The sequence below is a fragment of the Rhipicephalus microplus genome, chromosome 5 (assembly GCF_043290135.1).
Source record: "Rhipicephalus microplus isolate Deutch F79 chromosome 5, USDA_Rmic, whole genome shotgun sequence".
Taxonomy (NCBI): domain Eukaryota; kingdom Metazoa; phylum Arthropoda; class Arachnida; order Ixodida; family Ixodidae; genus Rhipicephalus; species Rhipicephalus microplus.
The window spans coordinates 197,702,739-197,728,826 of record NC_134704.1 but is presented as its reverse complement, the minus strand read 5'-3'; the positions used below and the strand labels follow the sequence as shown (position 1 = coordinate 197,728,826).

The 26,088-nt window shown below is 44.0% G+C and overlaps 1 protein-coding gene across 3 annotated transcripts in view; it reads left to right on the top strand.

Moving 5' to 3' along the window:
* PolE2 (DNA polymerase epsilon subunit 2) overlaps positions 1-26,088 on the top strand; it is a 340,119-nt gene that overhangs the window by 127,049 nt on the left and 186,982 nt on the right. For all 3 annotated transcript variants that reach the window (XR_012895549.1, XM_037424388.2, XM_037424387.2), the window contains exons 5-7: positions 6,345-6,466; positions 12,501-12,630; positions 25,715-25,838. Coding sequence is in view for 2 of the 3 variants with exons in the window: in XM_037424388.2 (XP_037280285.1) it covers positions 6,345-6,466; positions 12,501-12,630; positions 25,715-25,838 (376 nt within the window). In the remaining variant the exon portion in view is untranslated. The remainder of the gene's footprint in view (positions 1-6,344; positions 6,467-12,500; positions 12,631-25,714; positions 25,839-26,088) is intronic.

The following is a 26,088-nucleotide window of genomic DNA, read 5'->3' as shown; positions in this document are numbered from 1 at the left end:
CAGCAGAAGGCACAAAGTTTTTTCTGTTTAAGTTTGCCAGCTAGAAAAGCCCCTTCTTCTCGACAACAGGAAAACAATGCAACTCGAAGAGTCCACAGACACAAAAACTCTGCGTCAGGTGATGTACATGGCATATTTCTTCCGACAGCAGTTTCCTTTTTTTGTAGTTTTTACTGCACCCAAGAACAGCTCGGCGGTTTCCTGATGACCACTTTTTGGCCATCATAGCAATTAAGAAAAACAAAATCCGCAGGTTGGCTTAATACATGGCAAATTGCTCGATGACGGCACATATACCAGCATGAGCACACACTCCAAGCCGGCACCCGCATGCAAGAGAGGAGGAATGCGTTGGTTGCCAGGCCAGACCTCCTCACCCGATGCAAAGGTCTATAGCGCCGTTGTTTAATCGAACCTCCCTAAAAACCTTCGTAGACATGTTGTAAGAGGTTGTGGATACTGAATTCGCAATAAATTGGCAAATATCAAACTTCTTCAGTGCTGGGTGGGTGCTGGGTGGGCAGGGCACCGCGAGATACAAGGAAATGTGTTGGCAGACCCGCTAGCTGCATCCGCCAACAAAACCACCAATACGTTCGTATCTATCCTAACGCTTGACTTTAAACCTTTCATTAGACAAAAGCTGAGAGCTTATTGGCAGAAAACATGGGACATGCGCACACAAAATAAACTGCACATTACCAAGTCGCAACTTGGTAACTTGCTGCCAGTATCCAAGTCACACCACACAGAAGTTACACTTACAAGGCCTAGAATCCAACACACTTACGGTACACATTCACACTTGCTGTCCGGTGGTGATCCACTCATGTGTGATAAATGTGGCGAACCACTGACCGTGCTTCATATTTTAGTACAATGCAGTGAACTAGACCCTACCAGAAAAAAGCATTTCCCATTAGTGCACCAAGAGCAAATGCCTCATTATCCAGTGATGTTCATTGGTAAAGACCAGCTTTTTGAACTCAATTCGCTGTTCTCGTTTTTAAATGATGTTCATTGGTTTCATGTGATCTACCCTGGTCATTTGCAGCTTGACCTTTGAAGGGAGGTCACTGCTGCGGTGGCTGAAAAAACGGAAAGCACTAGCCTCCCTGTTTTTGGCCACAGAGGCTTTGAAGAGGTACTCGTGCTATTGTCCATTTCTTCATAATTTTATTATCACAACTGTTGCCACTCATTTTCAATGCACATATTGCATGTCATTATCACAATTTTAATACTTATATCTTTTAACCGGCGAGGCATTTTAGGCCTCTATACAGCCGCTTAACATTCTTCACACTCCTAATCATGCACTGGCGCTCTCCGGTGATCAAATGGCCCTTGCACCAATAAACATCACATATCATGGTATTCATGTCGTTCGCTCTTCATTTTCGACGCCATGTGCATGGGGTTGCTTTCACTGTGCTCGCATGGTGGGGTCCCCAACAACGTTCAGCTTCACTTTTTTTCTTCTTTTATTTTTTTAAATGTGGACAAAGGTGTCATTACCACCGAGGGGATGGCACATTAGGCGCTGATAGAAACTCTTTGAAACCATGGTGATGACAGATCTTCGGAGGTTGACTCCTCACGTGCTTCCGTCTTCCGCTGCGAGCTCGCGGTATCGTAGCCTTTATGGTTAGCTCTGGCAACAACACGAAAGTGCACAAAATGCAATGCAATGAAAGTGATAGCAAAAAATTATAATGTTATACAAGGTAGGGCTCGCAGCCATCACTTTTGGATTCATTGTTGTGGAACTTTTACAAAACACTGGTGTAACCAAATACGGCCGCTCCAGAGAGAAGTGCTATTTTCACACAGTCTCTTCGCGTTGAAAGGGCACTAATGCTTGCCGAGATTTCGCGTGCGCCAGCATCCTTAAACTCAAAGTTCACTGTTGCTACTCGAGTAAACCTCCCCATCCTTGCATTTTTTCATGTTCTTTCGAGACTGGTGGTTTCCTTTCTGTTTAAGCATTCAATGGCAGTTCTAACATGTGGGAGGATGTTATCGTATATGCCCTCCAGGTGATAGAGATAGGCCAGCTCATTTGATTTCTGCTTAAGCAGCTCTTGCGCACTTTTACCTGCCGGTAAAAGTTGTGGGGTGGGAATGTTATCAATTAGGTCTATTTAGGAACATAGCGGCGACGCCAAAAACTTGCCAGAGTGACCATATAATTGCTATCACAATAACGCAGTTTTTCGATGAACAGTGGAGTTTTGTGGCGCAAGGGCCAGGGGTGGCCAAAGAGCGCCATGTCTTTTATGTGATGTTAGCCATGACCAATAATTGCGATGATAGGGTGTGTTACGGCTTTATAGAGACCTAAAATCATGCTCTATAAAAAAAATGTGAAAGGTTGTAAAAACTATGAAGTTATGCCAGTGGTGCACAATTTCATGCAGTTTTTACCACTAAATAAGTATTCTGGTTTAGTTCTGCCTTTAGTTTCCCCCCCCTTTTTTTAATTTGTACATTTATTTTCCAAATTTATATGCCAAACCTGTATGTTGCCACATTCCTTCCTCGAGTTTTGTTACCGCCCCATTACACTGTCAGTAATTCTCAGCGCAAGCCGCACCTACAGTGTTCAAAAAGCTTCAGGACTGTAGTAGATCGTTTTGTTAAGATTACGCTTACTTTGCAAACATTACAGATTATTCTAGTACCTACGTGGCCACTAGTGATAACCTAGTATATTTGACCGTATGTGTGTACATACCGGTGCCCTTCACTGCTTGTCAGTTGTTTGACGGCCGGCGCTTTGTTCACCGCTACCAGTCCCAGTGAATATTGCTGAAATTTGACCTTCAGTTGACAGGCCACAAGTTCGCCTGTCACAAGTTCGGCCACACAAACAGTTTCATCTTCTACCTACAGTCTGCTCCATTTGACCACGTTACAACCCCGTGACAATTTAAAGAAATCCTTTTTATCACAAATTTTTTAGGGATTTGTCAATTTCGTTTTATCCAGGTTTAACTGTAGATCGTTCTGTCAAGACTGCGCGCAAAACGTGAACACTCAAGGTTATTCCTGAGCTTGCTTGACGACCAGTGATAAGGCTGGACTATTCGATGGCACCTGTATAAATGCCGACGCGTTTCATCGTTTGTCAGTTGATCAACGGTCGACGCTTTGTTCGGCGCTATCAGTGCCAGTGCGTATCGCTGTAATCTGACTTCCCGCTCACTGGCCTCAAGTTCGGCTAAATAAACAGTTATATTTTGTTCAAGTTGTCTCTGTATTCGTTGACGTCATGAATCTATTCGTCTGTTGGAGGTGCTTCACAGTTCATATTCTGAATACCCCCCTTCATCCATCAACCGAGCCCCAACCGTCAAAGTTGTGTTTCCGTGTTGAATGACACCGCATCGAACACAAAAGGGGAAACGGCCCTTTCTTTATTCGCTCAGTCATATATATACACGTGTCTGTATCTCGCGCATGCGTAGGGTACTGCCCCGGCAGGGGTGGCATGACAAGAAGGTAACAAGATAGCACAAGCACGATTATGCCACATCTCTCCTTTTAAGACAGGTCAACTTTCAACAATAACAAATAAAGATAAATATGGTAACAGGAACCATCTCGCATTACATTCACAAATACCGAATCGAGTTTAAACAGCCAACTCAGTCAAAAGAAACATACTCCACTACATTGAAAAATGTCGTTACGGTCCGGTTTTTTTACAATCCTATCAAATCGGGTGACATATTCGCCTTGACACCGCGCCAACCACAAGTTACTGCAATCTTCTGGGTGCTCACATTGGAGGACTTGAGATTTAGACTACTCGCCACTTTCTGGGTTTTCTAGGCTAGGAGGAAACTCCTTCGATTTGTCGTAGGAGTCTGTCATCTATCATCATGTTAGAGTCAGCGTTTTCTTGAGTCAGTGCATGCGACTGTAGTGCAGCGTGAAATGTAGTTTTGCCGCAATATGGCTTAGCGATGAGCTGAAGCATTTGAAAAATTTGAAGGGGCTGCTTTAGTCAGACTTTGACTGCATTTGTCTTTGGGAAATCCGAATAGTAAGAATTCCAGTGCAAATCCAATTGAATAGCAAGCACTATTAGAAAAATTTTCAAAATTTCGAACATTCGCACAGCCCTACTATCTATAATTCATCATATCAGTAACACTATCGGTGCGTTTGCATTTGTTGCAGATGAATCACACCGCAGATCTTTGAGTTCTCTCAAGTTTAACAACATTCTTTTATCTGTAACAGTCCCATAAACGTGAGGCATACTGCAGGCGTGACCAGACGAGGGCTTTATACACGGCTAATTTGACGTTTGTTGGGGCTTTTACAAGCTTTTGTTGAATAAACTCGAGAAATTTAAAAGCTTTGGTGCACATTGTATTGATGTGGAAATTCTGTGTCGTTGTAACTCCAAATATTTAACAGCTGGTGTTTTCTATAGTATAATGCCATCTACAGAATGAGAATGGTGCAAAACAGTTTTGTTTCTGCGTATATTGAGGACTAAGCATTTATCATCGTTTAAGAACTTCCGTGAGGGCTTTCTAGTGTGAGGTCTGACCAGCTTGGGATTTCAACTGCGTGTAAAGGATGCTGGTGTCTGCAAAAATCTTCACCTTGACTTCAGTGGGTATTATATTTACAATATTATTTATATATGTGGGGAATAAAATGGGGTCCAGAACTGAGGCTTACGGTGCCCTTGAAGTTACCTCAAGGGCCCTGAGCAGTACTTATCAACCTGGACTTTTCTACCTGGACTTACCTATTTTTTAGATATGCCTGAATGAAGTCAGTTAGCTATTCATTTGAATAGCATAGAGTTTATGTAAAAGCTTATTAAGAGGCACTTTGTCAAAAGTCTTTGTGTAGCCCATTAATGTGGCATGTATCTGATTTTCATTATTAATTGCAAGTGAAAAGTCATGACACACTCAAAGCAACTGTGTCACTGTTGACACACCCTGCGAAAACTCGTGCTGGGCGTCTGATACCATATCATTTTCTTGAGAAAAATGTGCTCATGTGTCAGCGTATTACATTTTTCAGTATTTCGCAGCTTGTTGAGGTCAAAGATATTGGGTGGTAATTATATACACGCAAGCGATGACCTGATTCATGTATGGGAAAGATACGAGCACCGCTACAGTATGATGCAAAAAAGTCGTCATAAGTAATGAACAAGTAACGTGAAATCCACTCTGTGTATCGTCGCAAGAAAACTGTAAGGATGTTATCGGGGCCACTAGCTTTTTTAGCATGAGGGTTAAGGAGCAAAATAAGAATAACTTCTTGGAGCACAATAAGAGCCTGCACAGAAGAAATAAACACTTGAAGCTCAGTAACAACATTAGTATCTTTCAAAGTATATATCGATTGGAAGTATCAGTTCAGCTACTGCTATGGCCTCTGAGATTGGCTACTGTGCAGGCCTAAGAGATTGGTGTGCCATCAATCATTATAGAAATACTACTGGATTTGCTGTTGCCTTATTACCTTCAAAATTTTATTGGCGCTTTCTCGGGGAAGTTGACAAAAGTGGTAGCAAGAAAGGTGTCCTAACTTTTAACCTCAGTTTTCAGTGCTGTGCTTAATGTGCTAATCAAAAAGCCTCGTAGCTGGCCTGAGCATCTATTTTTATAAGCTTTTGTTTTATGCGAATTGTTGGTCTCGTAGCCCACAGGTTCTCTTTTCAGGAACAAACATGACAACGGCATGCAAACACATTTGTTTGAATTTGTACCACAATGCATTTACAGTTTCATCAACATTAAAACTATGAAAACTTATTTTTAAATACTCTTATTGTTGCATAAAACTAATCGTTGAACGTCTTCGGTAGTGAAAACTGTTCATTAAGGTAAACAGAAACGATATGAAACACAAGATCTTCCAAAACTGCTTCGTTACGTAACACAAAGAGGCTTGGCAGCGTTCAAGAGAAAAACCCAGCCGTTGTTATGGTCCTCTGATTGCAACTGCCCGGGCTCTCGCGCTCCTGTTTGTGCCCTAAAGGGGAGCCCGCTCTCTCTCCCTCTCCCCCTAGTCACCACCCTTGGTGCCTCAAATCTGGCAGCGTAACACAATTGTCGGCTACAGAGCACTGTTCCCGTGTTGCCACAGTCGTCGCCTCTTCTGACCTTGAGATAACAGTGGTGACCCCTGAGGGGTGAAAGGAGAGAGGAAGAGGCAAGGGAATGCAAAGTTACGATATTTATCATTGGCCCTCTTGAATTTTGTGCATCTTCTTTTGCCGAACAGCACGAAATTGCTGTGATGGTGCAGAGATTGTATGCATTTTGCCTGCTGTCGATTTCCTTGACATACGTGCCCTGCAGAAGTTCACAGCTGACCTGTTTGTGGATAACAGCTTTGTTCTGGCTGAGGGCTGCTACGAAGACATGGCCTTCCGTGTCGATGCCATGGGCCTTCCTCCCATCGAGCCAGCTTTGGAGGCAATGTGAGTTTGTGCTTTGAGTGAATCATTGCAGCAAGTATTATAAGTGTGCGTGTGCCTGTGGCAGTGCAGAGAGCCAAAGCTGTCATTGTCATTAGCGAGTGTTTTCACTACAGAATGAGGTGTCTCGATGGTCTTCACATAGACTTAATCTCCACCAGACATCGAAACCATGATTGCAGTCGCAAGCGGCACCACCACAAGCCTTAATTCCGATTTGACTTGTGCATCACCTCTCTACACACTAGGCCTATTCTAGCTTATTCTATTCCCCTCGAGTGAACACGGACGCACAGAGAATGAAGAGCCCGTCCACAACACCGCTGCGTTGGACGACAGACGTTAGAATTGGTCGAGCTCCCATTCCCGCTCCTGCACACTCTCCTTATCGAGAAGCCACAAGAAGACGAACAGAGCTCAGCCGAGGGCCAGTTCCGGAGCACATCAACCCCCAGGTCTGGAACAACATTGACGTACAAAGAGGGAGGAAAAACTGGCAAGGACACCCTGGACCGTTCGAGATGAGCTGAACAGATGCGGTATGCGGCAAACGCGCTAAGGTCGAGGCTGCTTCCTCCAATGCTACTGCAGAGACTAAAAAAGAGCTGGCACAGATTAAGCAGATGCTTATGCAGCTTACTAAGGAAAATGCTACACTTCGAGATGAGATTAGCATTTTTGAGGAAGAAAATGCTAGATTGAGAAACGCAGGCAAGGACAGTAAAGACGTAGCACAAACAGCCGAGATTCCGGAGGAAACAATTGATAGTGGAGAAGAAGTGACTGTGCCCACAAAACGAATGGCTATAGATGTAGATTCAGGTTGCAGTGAAAGAAGAACGTACTGGCGACAGAGTCCGACAAAACTGGTGCAGGAAGAGGTAGAACACTGAATGGAGCAAGATAAGAAAGCACTTGAAAAGAAAATGGAGGACATGTTCATTCAGATTACTAAATTGATGCAGCAGAGTTCCACAATGCAACAGCAGATAAAGCGACAGTTAAGCACCATGCAAACGCGTGTAGGTGAGCTTGAAGCTAAATTATCGGTGGCAGGCAGCCTACCTAGGAGAGGTTCGTAAGCAAGCAGTTGCGAGCCTATTAAAACGACTACAATAGCTTACAGCAGGCCTGCTGTAACAGAGGCGAGCGAGATGACTGGAAAGCCATAATACCAACATGGCTGCTCACAACACGTATTCAATCTGGCAATGGAATTGCAGTGGTTACACTAGGAAACGATGTCATTTACAGCAATACCTGATCGAAGAAAATCCGAATGTTATATTATTACAAGAAACTAACAGGAAGGCGAAATTGTCGGGGTACAAGCGTTACAGTGGCGCCACGGCAGAAAGATTGGCCATTACCGCACTGGTCAGAGGAAATCTTAGTCGTCCAGCACGATACAGAAATTAACAAAATCGAACACACTTTAAAAGAAATCATACCGAATCGGAAGGTAGGTAGCAGCCTGTTTGTCCTGAATGTTTACAGCAGTCTGTAAAGATTTGGCACGCTGATTTGAAAATCGATCGCAATCGTGAACAAACAGGTGGTCCTAATTGCCGGGGACTTTAGTGCCCAACACACCACATGGAGCTACAAATTCAAAAATGTCAAGGGTAGGAACCTGTGGCTTGACGCGCAGCAAGAGGGGCTGACCCTGCTTACCGACCTCTCCTTGCCAACGCGAAGAGGTAACAGCAATAGCGTAGACACCACACCGGACTTAACCTTTACGAAAAACATTGTCAATTCACAGTGGATCAACACGCAGCAAGATCTGGGCAGTGATTATTTCATAATAGAGATTAAAGTCGGAGCAGGACCGGGCAAGACTAGAGGCAAACAGCTTAAATTGGTTGAGTGGGACAAATTCAGACGAATCACAGAGTCGAGAAAATCGGAGGAATCAATTACCGATATTGATGCATGGACCGACTCGCTGGAGCGGGACATTGCCGGGGCGATGCAATTAGTCTTGCCAGAGGCGAAACTTGAAATTTTAGACAGCAGACTCTTACACATGTGCGAGGCCAAACGCAGCCTGCAGGCAAGATATAAAAGGCTGAGGCACGACAGACCACTTAGGAAAGCGATCGCAAAGCTCAATAGGGACATTGAGAGTCACGCGGAGCAGCCGTGCAAGCAACAGTGGGAGAATACTTGCAGTAGCATGGAGAACCAACTAGTATTCGCAAAGACGTGGAACTTACTTAGGTACCTGCTAGATCTGAATGAGGCGAAAACCACTCACAGACAGAACAACAGAATCATACATGTGTATAAAGGCTCCGAGCGGGACATATTACGGGAGATTACGGAACGGTACATCAGTTCTATCCGGTCGCAAGTGCATGCTGGCTACGGAGATGCAGTCAGCGAAGTCCTAGACAGACCGATCAGCGAGTCAGAGATCAGGGCAGTATTACAAAAACTTAACAGCCCATCGGCGTCTGGGCCCGATGGAATTGCAAAGACAACGCTCAGGAATCTAGACGATAAATCGATAAAAAAAAAAAAAAAACTCGCAGTTTTTATTAATGCGTGCTGGGAAAAAGGAAAGATGCCCCAGCAATGGAAGACTGCTCACATTGTGCTGATACCGAAGCCTGGTAGGCGACTGCATTTAGATAACCTCAGACCGATCTCGCTGACTTCATGTTTGGGAAAGGTAATGGAGTACGTGGTTGTTACCAGGCTGACCAACTACCTCGAGGACCGCGACCTGCTTCCCCACACGATGTTGAGGTTCAGGCGAAATCTCTCCTCGTAGGACGCGATGCTACAGATAAAACACCAATGAAAAGATAGCCCTAAAAGGTCCACCAAGGCCATATTTGGCCTGGACCTGAAAAAGCCCTTTGATAACGTAACGCACACAACCGTACTGGCCAAAATGCAAGAACTAGATCACGGGGAACAAACGCACAACTTTGTTGGAGATTTTATCACGAATAGAAAAGCCAAGTTTGCTTTCGGGCAGCTTAGTTCTGAGGAAATAGAATTGGGTAGCGCCGGTACACCGCAGGGATCAGTGATATCACCCATGCTTTTCAACATAGCTCTTGTGGGGTTGGAAGCCAAGCTACAAGTAATCGAAGGGCTCCCTTTATCACAGGCCTTACGCCGTTGACATTACATTGTGGGTTGCGGAGGGCTGCGATGGGCACATAAAACAGACGTTGCAACGTGCGATCGAGACTGTTGAGCGATACTTACAGAACACCGGCTTGAGCTGCTCTGCGGAGAAATCAGAACATTTAGTATACAAACCCACTCAAAGGGGCTGCAAGCGGAACGGTGAGGTAAATGATGATCCCTCTAGAGACATACGTCTAACGACATTCGACGGGCGATCCCGGCCTAGGGTAGATAATATACATGTTCTCGGCTAACACATCGCGGCGAATGGCCATAATGGGAGACAATCAGGAGACTAGAAGGCGCAGTTGCTCAGACCATCCGACTACTGAAACACATAGGAAACCGACACAGCGAGATGAAAGAGGGCAGTATGATAAGGCTAGTTCAAGCCTTCGTAATGAGCTGAATAACGTATGTAGCATCCTACCTCAAGTGGCATGTAGCGGAAAAGACAAAGTTGGAGGGATTAATCACGAAGGCGTACAAACAGGCGATAGGGCTACCGTTGAACGGGAGCGCGAGTAAATTACTCGATCTGGGTCTCCACAACAGCCTGGAGAAATTTATAGAAGCACAGACCATAGCAGAGTACGAGCGCCTTGCCAAAAACACAACGGGCAGACACATAGTGGAAAGTTTAGCAATTACTAGATATCACGCTCAGCACGGGGCCAAACTCGACGTACCAAGCAACGTAAGGGATAGGCTGGTCATTTTTCCTTTGCCGAAGAACATGCACCTGGAATACCACAGGGGTAGACGGGAAAATTGAGCACGGGACATACTGAAAAAAGTATGGAAAATGTAAACAGGCAGTGTTCGTGGACGAGGCCAGGTATGCGCACAGGCCCAGCTTCGCGGCCGATGTAAGACTACCAGAATGTTTGCAAGACTAGCGTCACGGTACGCACCGAGCACGTGGAGACAGTAGAGGATGTGCCTATTGCGCTCGCAGTGGCCACCACCATGGCCGAAATGGTTATCAGCGACTCTAAGACGGCAGTACGCAACTTCGGCAACGGCCGCATCTACCCAAGGCGTTACAAAGTTTACTTGTGGGGAAAATTGAAAATGGGGATGTTTACGTATTGTGGGCACCCGCCCACACTTCCTCGCTCCCCGGCAACGATATGGCGTACGGGGCTGCTCGAGGTCTTACGGACCGAGCCGCCACCATCACCACCGCCACCTTGGCCGAGACGTCGGGTGAGGAATGGGAGTGGGAGGATCGCCTCACCAGTTTCAAAGATATTATCCAGCATTACAAATTGGCCAGGTGAAAATTTCTGCCACCACACCAAAAACTGAACAAAAGGCAGGCGGTCATGTGGGGACAGCTGTAGACCAAGATGTTTCCAAACCGGGTGATTTTAAATCTGTGTTTCCCAGAGCTTTATGCATCGCACTGAAAGTTTTGCGAGCCCAGGCCAACATTGGAACACATGCTATGGGAGTGTGGCAGATGTGGGGCTTCAGACGGGGACGCAGCCTCGAACCGAACGCGCTAGGAGAGTGCTCTGCTCAGCCATGCCATCGAAGACCAACTTTGGGTCGTCCAGCGGGCCGAGCCCATCGCCAGAGCTCAAGGGCTCGTGGTCGTTACCTAGGCGGGGATATCTGCCCAGATCCCTGAACAACTCGCCGTACGTTTTTTTTTTTAAAATAAAGTTGCGTCTCTTTCTTTGAGCAGTGTTTCAGACAAAATCATGCGAACGCAACCGATGGAGTAGTCAAAGCAAGTTCAGGTGTTTGGTTTACAACTCCACTTAGGGCACCAACATAATTATGTATGATAGAATAAGATACGTTCACTCTGACACAACAAGTGGCATTGCTGTCCTTTTTGCACTGCAGTTGAAACCTCTAATAACGATATGTATACGCATCATGATAAGTTCATTATTATACGGGAAAACAAAGACTTGGCAAGAAGTAATACTAGCACTGCAGCTGGTGCCCCTACTGAGGACCGTGGATTGTGCCTGCTCATTTGCTCAGTGCGACATTAGGGAGCATGAATTTTGGCCTAGTATACTTCACTGACTGTAGTGACCAGTCCAGATGCTCCCATCGCGTGCATGAAGTATTGGCAGTCTGTTGAAAAACGGGAATTCACAGCTATTTTGTCTACACCGAGCAACAACTTATCTTGACATTAGAGTGAAGGCTACGAAGGTGGGGCTTTCGCAGAGAACTTATCTTGACATTGGAGCGAATGCTTTCGCACAGTCTTGTTGCTCCACAAGTAGTACTGCAGCTTGCGACTGATTTCGGTTTTGTGTGCTGGAATTGTTAATGCTTTTAGAAAATTGATACACAAGGAGCGTGAATGGGAGAAGCATTTCAGTAGTTTGTTGTATATTTTATTTTCATATTAAGATTATATTTTTTTTTTGAGAACTAAACAAGGCATTCGCGGTTGCATACTGACCCACTATGTCATGAATGCCATGTTTATTTTGTAAAACGGGCATGCTAAAAACGGTGTGCTGCGTAGGGAAAGAAAAGAAAGACTTTTTGGAAAGTGAATGACAACAGTATTTTACCTCTGGCTTCTCACAACAGTGTGAGTATCATGATAAATAAAGCAACATTCAATATCGAGTCCAGTGATAAAATTTTCAGTGAACTTGAGTACCATTTTTTTCAGCACGGTAGCATCTTCAGCACGGTAGCAGACATGTGCTTCAGTTTGTAGCCTCCACAGTGCTGTCATTAAAAGTTTTCACTGAGTTTAGTCTTTTCTTTCCTGGTAGCCTTCAGCAGGTGCTCACTGTCAGGAGATGAAAAAAAAAAAAAAAGCTGATGTGCATGAAGTGCACACCTATAACAGCTATCAGCTGAGATAAGACTGTGAGTGTTCATTTTGTCATTTGTGTAACTGCAGGAAGTACATGGGTGGGGCCAGCATCTTTGACAAGTTTCCCGAGAAGTTGCGGACTCAACTGGAGCTGAGCGATGTGCCAGACAATGCCCTGTTTGTGCTCCTCTCTGACGTATGGCTAGACCAGCCTCAGGTGGGTTAAGTGGCTTTCCTTTTTTGGCATTTCAAATATACAGTAAAAGCAAACATATATGTGCCATTTTTCACTTATACATTTTCTTGTAACATTTAATGTTTCTGGTGGAGCTTTGTGAATAGAAAAAATTAGTTGCAAGGCAAATTCGAATGTTGGAAGTGTGAGTGTCAACCAAGATGACTAATTTTAGAATATTTCTGAAATATCTCGGAATGTTTTTCAAGTAGCACATCGAAGTAAAATTCCAAAAAATAAAAAGTTGAAGAGGATTGTTAGGCATTTTCTCGTGAGATAGCAATATGAAAGTATTTCTTTCGGCCTAGTTCATGAAGGGCTGATGGGGGTCATGTTTCATAGTTGTTCAATCAAGAATGGGGCGATGCAAATGCTGAATTGTATTTAGGCACACAATTTGGTGCAACCAAAGTCTTGCCCAAATTTCAGGTCCAAAACAGCATTGATTGAGCCCTCACTTCTGCCACATCTGTCATCTCCATGTTGGAACCAGCGTTTTCTGGAGCTTTTTGTGATTTTAACAGAGCGTGAAAGGCAGCTTTGCCACAATACGAGAATGTGAGGGATTGGGGGGTGACGCATATTGAAAAATTTGAAAGTACGAACAGCCCAGCCTAAAAATAGTTGCAGCGTAACTACGGAGGCAAAGAAACAAGGATAGAAAAGAGTGCTGACTTTCAACAATGGTAATAGCGGAGTTGTGTATATATATATATATATATATATATATATATATATATATAAAGAAGACACACGTCGAAAAATGGAAAGGTTTCTTTACGTTTCGGCCGTGGGACCGGCCTTCGTCAGAATAACAGATGTAACAGTGGTACAACAGCATATAAGCGCATACGTTTCGCTTGCAATAATCACGTGAGTGCAAACATCATAAAAACAAGTACAACAATCAGACATGAAATCTATATGGGGGGCCCCCGTATCACATCCTACTTATAAGCAATCAAATAACAAGTCACGACACGTGCAGCACAAGGATTACAGCTGGTACAAGCAATAACATCTACAGCGGTCACTGGTGCAAGACGCTGAGTTTCCCCGTACTCTCATTTAAACCACCTGCGATTGTATTGAACTTAAAGATGAGAAATGATTCGCGCACTTCCCTGTCATGATGCGTTCGGAAGCCAGACTCCAGAATCGTGGCTCTAATGTGTTCAAATGAGTGGCCCATTGCGTTAGCATGCTTTGATATTGGAAGGTGAGGAAGGTTCTTTATATATATATATATATATATATATATATATATATATATATATATATATATATATGCGAAAAAAGAAGAGAATAGGCATGCGTAGAAGGGTGCATTTTAGGACCACTACGATACAATGTCAGCAGAACTCTGGTCTCTTATTGATTGAGCTGGAAACAAATACGTAAGCTCAATCAACAAGAGACAAGAGAGAGGGGGGGGGCAGGTGGGCAGGCAAGCGGGCGAGCAAGCGGGCAAGTGGGCAAGTGGACGGGCGGCATAGTACGCTTTTACACGAATGGTTGTTTTTAGCAATATTACTTTTAGGGGCAAAGCTCCTTAGGGTGTGGGTTTGTCCATCCTCTGATGGTGTATGTAGCTACCGGTGGCACATATCCGAAAGTGCGGTCCTTAGAATGTCCGCTGGATGGCGGCAGTTGTATATGATGAATACATGAAAAGATGTGAGATGGCTTTACTTGGAGTGTTCACTAGATATATGGACAGACGGATAGATGGACATACAGATACACGGACGGACTGACCGATGCACAGACAGCGGGGCGAACGCACGGATGGACAGACAAAGGGACGGCTGCACGAACAAATCTTGGACGGACAGATGGACGAACGGATGCGTGGATGGACGGAAGCAAGAAAGAATGGGCGGGCTGACTGACGAACGCCCCACCAATCATCATTCACTTCGTGGATATGCTGTGATTTTTTTTTGCACTTGAATGTCTTCAGAGATAACTTAGGGAGTGTCAGTGCTTGGTAATATTATTGTATAATAAATTTATAAGTAATATTAACCATGCTGATATTATGAGGAACGTCGTAAAGGGTGGTTCCAGAAATTTACATTAACTGGGCCTCAAGCATATGCACCTTCGAAATTGTGGCCTTGGTGGCCGGGATTTCATTCCAACTCGCGACCACTGTATTAGAGGGTCAGCGCTGTAACCACTACAAAAACGTGGCGTAGCCAGGGGGGGGGGGATGGGGGGGGGGTTCAACCCTCACCCCCTCATCGAAATTTTTCGCGCAACCCCCTCCCTCTCCACGCCACTTACCAACCTTTTTTTTTGTTGCTTCGCGCTGACATGATTTAGAAACTAAGCAGTGCAACTATCACAAGTAATTCCTGGGCACTTTTACAGTGAATAATGTCTGCATGCGAAAAAATGTGTTGCAGTGTTTGCCAAGGCTTTGAAACTTTTTTTTTTAATGAAAAAAAAAAAAATGTGTATGATACAGAAGCAGGTCCCAAAGTGAAAACTCTCAGGGGGACCTCCTGTTAGAACAAGTGCAAAATCGTAAACAAAGATTGACAACTAAGAAACCATAAGAAACTATTTCAGCATAACAAACTAGCACTTATTTATATATTTATTAGGGATATACATACATATTGAGCATACACACATAAATATAAATATATTTCAACCAATACATATACAAATGCACAAATACGATCAGGTGATGCATGTGGTCAGTAAAAATTGTTTGAGTGCACGCCGGAAATGTAATGAAGGGCTTGATTTAATTGTTGATGGAAGTGAGTATGTGGATGCCAAAAGCAATATTCTTGATGACAGAGTTTGTATGAAAGTTAAATTTAAGGTGACAATCTAATATTACACCTAGAAAAGTAACAAACTTTGATGTTGTAATGATGCAGTTATCTATGTGTATTTCCGGATTTATTGTCGTTTATTTTTATGTGAGTGAAATAGTATAAAAGTTGTTTTAATAGGGTTGAGTTTCAATAAGTTGTTATTGCACCGTGAAACAAGATTCCTGACATCTGTGCTTAATTTTGATAGCAGATTGGTGAGATCTTTGTCACTGGAAAATATTGTAGTATCATCAGCATAAAGGGTGCAGTCAGAAAAAGTAACTGATGATGGTAATTCATTAATGTAGATGAGAAATAAGAGATGTCTCGAAATTGAGCATTGTATAACTCCCTAGTTTGTTGTTATTGAAGAAGATAAAACACCGCAGCAGTTCACAACTTGGGTCCTGTTAGCGAGGTAGCTTTGCAGGGATTCAAGTTTAGCAAACAAGATAGAGTGGTTAATGATAACAAGTGCTTTAATTAAGTCAATAAATACTGCCTCTGCCCATAGACATTTATTGGTAAACTGTTTTAAGCTATCAGTTTTATTTGTGCTAATTCAGTAGACAGCTTAGCACGAAAACCAAGCTGCTTAGGTGACAAAAAATTAAGTTTTATTAGGTAGTCCGTAAGGGGTATAATAATGAGCCTCTTAATAACTTTACTAAATAATGGGAGGATTGTTATTTGGCGATAATTAGAAACAACGTTTTGCTCTCTTTTTAAATACAGGTGTTACCTTTCCTTGTTTGAGGATAGTAGGAAAAACACCGCAACAAAATGCGTTGTTGGTAAGATCTGAAAGCACGAATGATAAATCGGGGGCAACAAGTTTGATGTTGGAAAGTTAAATTGAAACTAGGCCAAATCCTGTTGTCATCAAACTTTTTATAGTGCATAGAACTTCATCAGGTGATGTGGGTTTCGAGAAAGAAGAGTGAGACAAGTGAGGCAATGAAGGCAAAATAGTGACAGTCGTTATATAGCTGTTGAAAAATTATTCATTAAATGAACAGTGTTGTGATAACTTTGCAGACAGCGATGAGGTTGGTTATAGTGCTGGAGCTGTCCAAAAATTTTGTTGTAAGTGTGTTTGGCTGATCAAGATGTTAAAATTCTTTAATTATGCTCCAGTTTTTGTACTGTCATACCCATTTTCAAGCACTGTAGTCTGTTAGTAGGTTCGTTTAGCTTTTGCAAGTAGGACAGTAAGGGTTTGTGAATACACTTTAAAGCGGGCTGGAAAAGACAAGTTGAATGCAGCCTAAATTTTTTGTAAAGTTTGTCTTTTTTGTTTATGCTGGGCAGCAGTTCTCTCTTAATCCACGGGTTTCTAGGGGCTGAGTACCAATGTGGTATGATGGATACAGACGTACATGAGTTTATGAAACCTGCAAGTTTCTCGGTCAAGGCATTGAACGCTTTGTTGATGAAAAGATCTTGTGATGACTCCTCCCAGTTAGAGCACAATACCGTATCAACAAGCTTTCAGTAGCACACTTATCGACCATTTTAGTTTTGTTATTAGTTTGCATATTTAATAGCAGAAGAATTGTATAATGGTCTGTCTAATTGAAATTGACCACACCGGCCTTTTGAACAGGCGTTACATTACTGAATATATGTTCGATAAGTGTGTTTCGGATGGAACAAACACATCGTGTCGGAGAATCCAGGAGAAATTTTAAACCATGCCCCATGAAACAGTTGGAGTATTGAACAGAAGAGGTATCCTTAATACAGTCGAACACGGATATATCAAACCTACATATATAGAATTTTCCGGTATATTGAACTCGTAAGTTATCCCCTTGAAGTTTCTTTGTAAAAAGATAGAAATTCGCACGTTCATATCGAGGTGTATTTTTACCCGATTTTGGATATATGAAACGGTGCGCGCGCTGGAAGGTGCACTTGGGCACTCGCAGGGCCCGGCGACCTTCGCAGCAGCACGCCTCCGCCAAAACCCGAAACGCTAGAAAAACGGTAAGGGCAAAATGGCTCGGACTGCACAATCTCTAACTTGTGGCACGGCTTTGTTTTTTTTTCCCGTTTCTTTCTCGCATGATTTCTCCGCGTACCTGTCGGCACAGAGAACAAGAACGAAGGAGCGGACATCCTCCTCCTTTTGCCTTTCTTTTTATTTTTAGTTGCTGTTTTGCAAGTTTTGATCAGCCAACCACAGCTCGCACCTTTTGCTGTTGCCATCGCAGGTGGCCATCGGCTTGCGAACTCTTTGTTGTTTCCGTTGTCACATCACTTACGTAGCACCGTAATGTTTAGCATTTCTCTTTTGCGTGTGTGGTGGGCAAAGCTGCTGCGGACTCCTTGAATTGTCGACTTCTTGTGTAGTTATGGGCAGCGTCAAGAAGCACCAGATCCTTGACTTTGCGATGAAGTTGAAGGCTATTCAGCATGTTGATATGGGCGAGAAATTTTCGACCGTCGCGGACGACTTCGGGATACCACGAAGTACCTTGTTGAAGAACAAAGCAGATATCAAGGCAAAGGCGGCAGTGCAGCAAACATCGGCAGCCTGTCATGTCAGCGCTCCTGCCCACGGGAATGTAGAAAAGGCATTCTGTGCTTGGTTTTATAAGTGTGCGCCAAGAACATTCCGGTGGATGGCCCGATGCTGATGGGTAAGGCCAAATGGTTTGTCGCCGCACTCGATGAATCAACTTCTTTGACAACACCAGGTGGCTTCACCGATTTAAGCAGGTCAAATGTCCAGCCGAGCGCTACAACATCATTGGCAAAACCATTTCTGGCAAAAGCGAAGCTGTCAACAGCCAAGACATCCAGCAGTGGATGACGAAGGATTGGCGGGAAATCTCTGCAAAATTATCGCCTGCGGAGATCTTCAAGGCCTGGCGAGATGTTAAGATGGACACAGTGTTCAACTGCTTCCGCAAGGCAGGCTTCGAGACGGCGGAACTTGCGGAAACTGGGGAAGACAACGATGACGAGCGCATAGACTAGCAGTTTCACACGAAGTGTCTGCGGACGATTTCGTGGAAGCGGACTGCAATGGCCAGGCCATTGCGAGCCTAGCTGACGAGGACATAGTAGCTGCGGTTGCAGGGACCCCGGATGCCCAGGCCGACAGCTCATGTGATGAGGAAGATTGTCTGGACGAGGTGCTGGCTACATGCGCGTACTTCGTCGCTGAAGTGGCAGGAGCGTCTGGAGTCATTTGCTGTTGTATAGGCCACATGTAGGGAACCGGGCTGTCGTACCTGGACAGCCTTGATAGTAAGATTGAGGCTAGCCTCTTCAACTTCATGTCAAAAACTAAGAAGCAGGCCAAGATAAGCTATTTTTTTTTCATGCAAATAAATCGTTTTGTTGTGGCGTGTGTGCAGAATTAGCTGTCATTCTTGAATGTGCCTATTATAGGTGGTAGTCCGCTACATGTAAGCACTCGGGGCCTGTATTTTTTTATATTGAATTTTGCATATATCAAACTAATTTGCGATTTCCTTCGAGTTCGATATATTCGTGTATGACTGTATTTGTGATGTCAATGTTTATGTCGCCTAAAATGATCACATTGTAATTATCAGATTTAAACGAACTTAGAATATCATCAAGTTCAATGGAGAAATCACTGTAAAAAGATGATGGGGCCCGATAAATTGATCCAATGATAGTTTTTCGGTTAGATCGGAGGAAGCCACCGTCAAACTCGAGACACACCGATTCGCTTTCGCAACTAAAAATACGATATTGTTACCAACAATTGGAATGTCATTGGTAAAGACTACTTATTCAATGTGAACTTGTGCCCGTGAACTTGAGAAAACAACCTTACACACAAAATGTTTCTCGCTAGCCATATGAACCTCTTTGACCTCTTCTTCTCTCACGCAGCCGCCCACTAGTCATGCCATGAACCGTTTCTTCTCTCACGCAGCCGCCCACTAGTCATGCCATGAACCGTTAGTCTTGCTTTTTTAGTGCGTGGTGTGGTGGCACGCGCAGTGCGCTGGTGCATTGCGTGCTGTGCTTGTCATATGTTTGGCGGCATTTATAAACACAAGAAGCTGGGTCTGTCATCGGAAGATGATGAGCAACTTGTGGTATTGATACCCCTCCTAAAACCCATTGTCCCGATGCACTGAGGGGGCCAAAGTTTTGAAATGCAGGGCTTGACTTGATGGTTGAGCACGTGTATCAGTGATGTTAATCGCCTTTCACAGTAGGGTTTCATGTGAACTACATGTATGACTTCTGGGTGATTTCTTCATCGTGTTGAGCACACTTGGCCTTCAAGGATGACCTCTTACAGTGCTCAACCGGCGAGGTACCTTGTAAGGGCCGAAGTAGCTCCGCATCAGCTTTTCGGAATCCCCACGTGCACGTACAGGTGTCCATACCCACACCTTGTCTCCTGGTTCGTACTGGACACCTTTTCGCTTCAGATTATAGCGATCTGAGTCAACGCGCTGCTGTTGAATTATGCAGTGCTTTGCCAACTGTCAAGCCTCTTCTGCTCTCTCTATGTTTTCGCTGATATCAGTGTTATTCTCGTTCGTATTGCTGACAGGTAACATTGCGTCTAAGGTTGTTGTTACCGTCCTACCGTAAACAAGCTTTAATGACTTGAAGTGTGTCACCTCCTGTACTGTGGTGTTATATGCAAAGGTAGCATTCAATAAAATGCTGTCCCATGAATGATGTTCGACATCCACACACATGGCGAGCATGTTAGCCAGCATTCTATTGAGCTTTTCAGTTAAGCCATTTGTCTGCGGATAATAAGCTGTACTCAAGTAATATTGAACGACGAGCTAGTTGGTATGAGTGCATGGTAACTTATTTTAGCGCACACTGACACACGGACGAAGAAAAGAAATGCTGGTGTTGTACCTTTCTTTTCTTTGTCCTTGTGTCATTGTGCACTAAAAGTAACTTGCGAAGCTGTGCTTCTTCTGTGGTCGGTATGTGTCAGTTTCATGATAGACTGCATCAAACAGGCGGTAAACGCTCTCCCTTTGTCGGTTATGACAACCTTTGGAGCACCATGCTGTAGCACTATCTGGCTGAAGAAGAGCTGAGCCACTTCATTCGTAGTTCTTTTTGAGACGATGTCTCAGCATAGCGGGTCTTATAGTCTGTTGCTACAATAATCCACCACTTTCTGGATGATAAGACTGGAAATGGTCAATGTAAATCCATTCCAACTTGCTCAAGTGGTACCTTTGGCGGTTCTATTGGTTTCAATAGACCTGGTGGTTTTAATGGGGGTACTTTGCACCTTTGGCTCTCTCGGCACGACTTCACATATTACTGTACAGAATTCATTAACTTCGGCCAGTAATACCTGCAGCGTATTCTGGCTGAAGTCTGGCTTACACCCAAATGTCCAGCCGAGGGGTCATCGTGATATGCTTTTAATATTTCAGCTCGCAGCACAGAGTTTCTCACAATCTTACCTAGAGGGAAATCTGGCGATAGTGAGCTGCTGGATGCAAGGGAATGACGGGATACGTCAGCTTCAAACTTGACTCGGATTTGTATACTTCAAAGACACGTCTGGCTTCACGTTAATATGATCGATTTCTTACTTAAAGAGCACGTAATAAGCTATTTATTTTTGCAATTGCACAGGAACGTGCTTTGATCAACAATGGAACCTTCTGCGTTCATGTACAATTTTACAAAGCGTAAGAAGTAACCAACGGCCGCTAAACTTGGCGGGCAGATGACAAAGCGAGCATTCTTTCTGCCACATTTATGTCGTCTGTTTCTTTTCTTCTTCGTTTGATTGTGCCGTCAAGGTGAATGGACTTTTATTTTTGAATATAACACTCGTGAATAAGATCCGCGTATAAACGTTTTGTTTTAGAGAAGCTTTATTTACGTAGCCGTATTCGCTTTTGAGCTGAAGCCTCGCTCAACACCAGCCAACACAAGCCTTGCAGACACATATACCATCATTCCCAGCGCTCCATCATCGCCCCTTAATAAATTCGCATAGACGGTGGCGCCACACTTCCCTCTAGGTATTTGTGAGAAACTCTATGGCTCGCAGTGATGATGGTACGAGAAACAGAAGCGTCTCACCACAGTGTTTGAAGTTTACCTTGTAGAAGACGTCATTCCGGAGAACATGGAAACATATTCCCTGAAGGAAAACTCACAGTGCCTATCCTAGCTGAGCCTCCAAGTACTGGATAAGCAGGAGCAGCTTCGGATCCATTCGCTGATGACAGGCCATCTTGAACACACTGGGACCTCCAAGAAATGGGAAACCTTCATGTTCAGAGGATGAATGCTCAACTGGTCCACGTGACAAGCAATCTGCGTTATTGCTTGAGGCCGGATTTGTCCACAACGGTGATGTCATATTTCTGCAGGCGTGGGCTTAGCAAGTCTTCCTGAAGGGTCCTTTAGATTTGCCAGCCAACACAATGAGTGATGGTCCCTGATCGCCCTAAAAGGCCTGCCGTATAGATATGGACTGAAGCTGATGGCCCAGGCATTCCTTCTTTGTAGTTGAGTAATAGAACTTGGCATTTGATAGACTGTGACTTGCGTATGCAATAACTTTTTTTTGTCATTTCTGCCATTGAATGAAGATGGCGTCAAGACCAACGCTACCGGCATCGGTGTGGATGTCCGTTTTCGCATCTTCATCAAAGTGAGCAAGAATAGTAAGAGATTGCAAATGGTGTTCCTGCTCAGAGAAAGCATCTTCTTGTTTTTCCTGCCAGACGAATCGCACACCAAGCCGTGTCAATGGTTCAGCGAGCTTGGCGAAGTTTTCATCGAAGCATCTATACTAGGCACATAGTTCTAGGAATTGTCTCATGGCCTTTTTGTCCCGTGGCTTCAAAAGTTTTCGACAGCTATAATCTTTTCGGGATCTGGGCGGACCTTCAGCACTAACAATGTGCCCGAGGAATCGAAGCTCACGAAATCCGAAGTGGCATTTTTCCGTTTTGATAGTCAGTGCTGCCGCGCGAATGACATTCAGTACTGTCCTCGGACCGCAGATATGCTGCTTGACGGTAGAAGAAAAAACTACTACAGCATCGAGATAGTTGAGGCACGATTGCCATTTAAGTCCGGAGGGGGCTGTATTCGCTATCTTTTGGAAGGTTGCAGGAGCAGAGCACAAGCCAAAAGGGAGCACAAGCCAAACACAACAGAGCAGAGCACAAGCCAAACACAACTTTGAACTCGTATAGACCATCGGGTGTCACAAACGCCATCTTCTCGGAATTTCGTTCATCCACTTCGATTTGCCAGTATCCGCTTTTTAAATCTAATGACAAAAAGGAATGAATGTTTCGTAGCTTGTCCAGGGTATCATCAACTCGTGGTAGTGGATAAATGTCCCGCTTCGTGATGAAGTTCAGCTTTCGGTTGTCAACACAAAACCTCGGGGTGTTGTCCGTCTTTTTGACCAATACCATCGGTGCTGCCCAGGGGCTATGTGGTGGCTGTATTACATTGTCTTTCAGCATTTCCTGTGCTTGTTTTTTCTGGCTTCCCGTTCTTTTGGAGATACTCTGTATGGACGATGATGTACCGGTCTGACATTTTCTTCGACCGCGATGCGGTCATTTTTGACTGAAGTGCATCCAACTTTCAACGTAGTGGAAAAGCACTCCGCAGAATCTTTGATCAAATTATTAATCTGCTCTCTTTGTGGTGATGAGAGCTTATTGTTGATGTCTATTGATTCAAGGATGCTGTCCACTGGTGCAGAATCTGGTGAGTCCCTATGGCGAGTACCTATCATGAGTGCAAACATTCACAACTTAAAAATATTCTTGCAGGGTCGCTATGGCTGCTCACCTCCACCACAACTGTTGCAGCAAGTTATGATGTGATGGTTTTGTTTACAGGTGATGGATGATGCAGCACACTTGAGTAGCACCCTTGCAAGATCTTCGTTTTTCTCTTCTTCATATCTGCCTTTCTTTCGCATGTCCATTACAATATAAATAAATATGCTTGGATGTATATATTGAAACACCAATCTATGTGGAAAGAGGTGGCTTATGGAACGAGGTGACGATAAATGAACCAGTGAAGTTTATTGGACATTTGACTTATTGAGGGATGGTACACATCACGGGCACCTGTCTATATTGGAGCGCCTGCATGCTCTTTATTGATAAACATGCACGAGTGCACCTATTCTTCACGCATAGGACGAGCAATGAAGCAGCACCTCAGTTCACATTTTCTTTGTCTATGCTAATAGAAACACTGTGTAAAATGTTTATTTGTATTTGTTATGCTATTCCTAGGTCAGTTATCTTCAAAATGTATAATCTGAAATTTCTCGTTTTGAATGTTCTTGTGTATATTGTGTCTTTACTGCACTGTTTACCAGCTGGCAACCAAAAATTACACACTTTTATGTTTTTATTCATTTCAAAATAGTTTTGTTGCTGTACAACTTATATTTTTTGCAAAGAGCATTTCGTTGTGCATAATTTGATGCTGCAATGCATATTGGAGTGCTTTTCAAACAGGCAATCACTTTATTGCCGATACATACGAAAAATAATCATTTTCTCACGGTAACGAAAAAGTTAATAATGGTGTGAGCAGTGGTGAATGCCTATCAATTTTAAACTGTTTTTATGAGAATTACTAACAAAAAGAAACCTCTGCCCTTCACTTCCCCTTCTGGTGACTAGGTTCTTTCAGAGGTTGAGCTCTGTAAATACTTCATATTGCTAGTTACTAACAAACTCTCCTAGAACACATACATAGATTGCAGCTAATGCTTGAAGGAAGTTGTTAAAAGGCATACACTCAAGATAGCTAAGTCTCAAGTATGTTTCCTTGCCTACAAATCAATTATTTGTGCTCTGTTAGAGTATGCCGAGATGATTTGGGATCTCTTCGCAAAATCCAACATTAAAAAACTAGAAATAATACTGCAAGAAGCTCTACAATTAATTTACAAATCATATGGTTGCAGCTCTGTGAGCAAAATGATAAAAAAGGTCATTGTCACAAATTTATCTCAGGAGCTCTTGTCAAGGATGGAATTGAGAGAGACGGGAAATGGGCGTGGCAAGCAAACACACTTTATCACCCAAGAAAACGAGCAATGTGCAAAAAAACAAATAAAAACCAAACAATCGCAAACGCTCACAAAATTACCCCAATAACATCACAAGCAAGACCGATTGTAAACCAGTCAAAATCTGTTAACTAGCCCTAGCCATTACTACTCAGCCAATAATGGCGTCTCAACGATTGAGCGTTCTGACAGCTCACGTCGATTCCTATCTTTTGCCATGTCGACGGTTTCTCAAGTGTGTCGTTGAGGTCTTTCTCAACCTCCTACGATCACCGTCGGTTTGTCCTGCTGAACGAGCCACTCGTACTCATGGCTGGTGCACCGGTTTTTGTTGTTGTCTTCAGCTTCGCTAGAATAGGCTTAGCTCGTCTTGAACTTCCTCGCTGACAGGTCCACTCAGCCGACTGGTGCGGACTGCTACGACTGGTGCGGACTGCCACCGCCCTGGCGCAAAGTGTGATAGCTGCAAGTTCACCAGACTGCTGGGCAAGGATGCGGCAAGTCCGGCCAGCCTCACTCGGGACCTCCAAGGTCGACGGCCACTTCCCGGGCCTTTCACACCGACATCCTTCACCAGGCGGCTATGCTGCTCTCGTCGTCGTAGCGACGCTAATTTCTCACGTCTTCGCAGCTCAGCGTTTCACTTCACAGTGCCAGCTCATCCTCTGGGATTTTTCATCACAGCTCGAGTCGCGTTCCGTGAGCCTCTGTGTCTAATGTCGTTCGTCGACGTGGCGCATATTCGCATCATTGAGGTCTCGTGCACCGCCGCGGCCTTCCCGTGCCCTGTTACTCATGACAGTTACTTACTGAAAGAAACCATGTTTGTCGACAGAAGTTCTTTTATTAGTTAGTAAATGGTCATTAAAAAACTAACGCATTACCTATCTCGATTCCATCTGCAGGTTAAGCAACTAGAATTCGAAATTCACAAACATTTAAGCCTTTGATGCAAAGAGTCAGTTTCTTTGAATATTCTTTCTTTCTTCATACTATAATTGATTGGGAGAACCTAACAAGGTTGTATGTGATCCAAAAATCTTTGGTAATGCCTGAGCATTTGATGTAATTCAGCAGCCTGTGCATGTTCTATGTTGGCACAGATTGTTGTCTCAGTAAAGCTAACACAATTTCCAGTCTGCTGTTTGGAGTAGCTAATACTGTGGTTGTGCAGGTCCTGTCGCACCTGCGTGTGCTGTTCAGCGGCTTTGCGCAAGGTGCTCCCGCCTGTTTTGTGCTGGCTGGAAACTTCCTGTCACGTTCTACGGGCCTCCAGAAAGATCGGGTGCTGCTCAGAGGTTAGTGCGTGACATATGAGTGTGTTGCATTACAGTTATTGATACTTAACAAAACACCGAAAAGAGCACTAGATAAAAGCCCATGTAAAGCACACTTGTGTCCAAGTATATGAAAAATACTATTTGCAACTCCAGAAAACACTCCGTGTGCTGGCAACACTGGTAGAAAAAACAGAAATCGCAGTGCTTAACAGGGTCAATGCAGCGGCACTTTCGCTTGGCGCTGTGCTGAAGTTTTTTGATTGTGGGG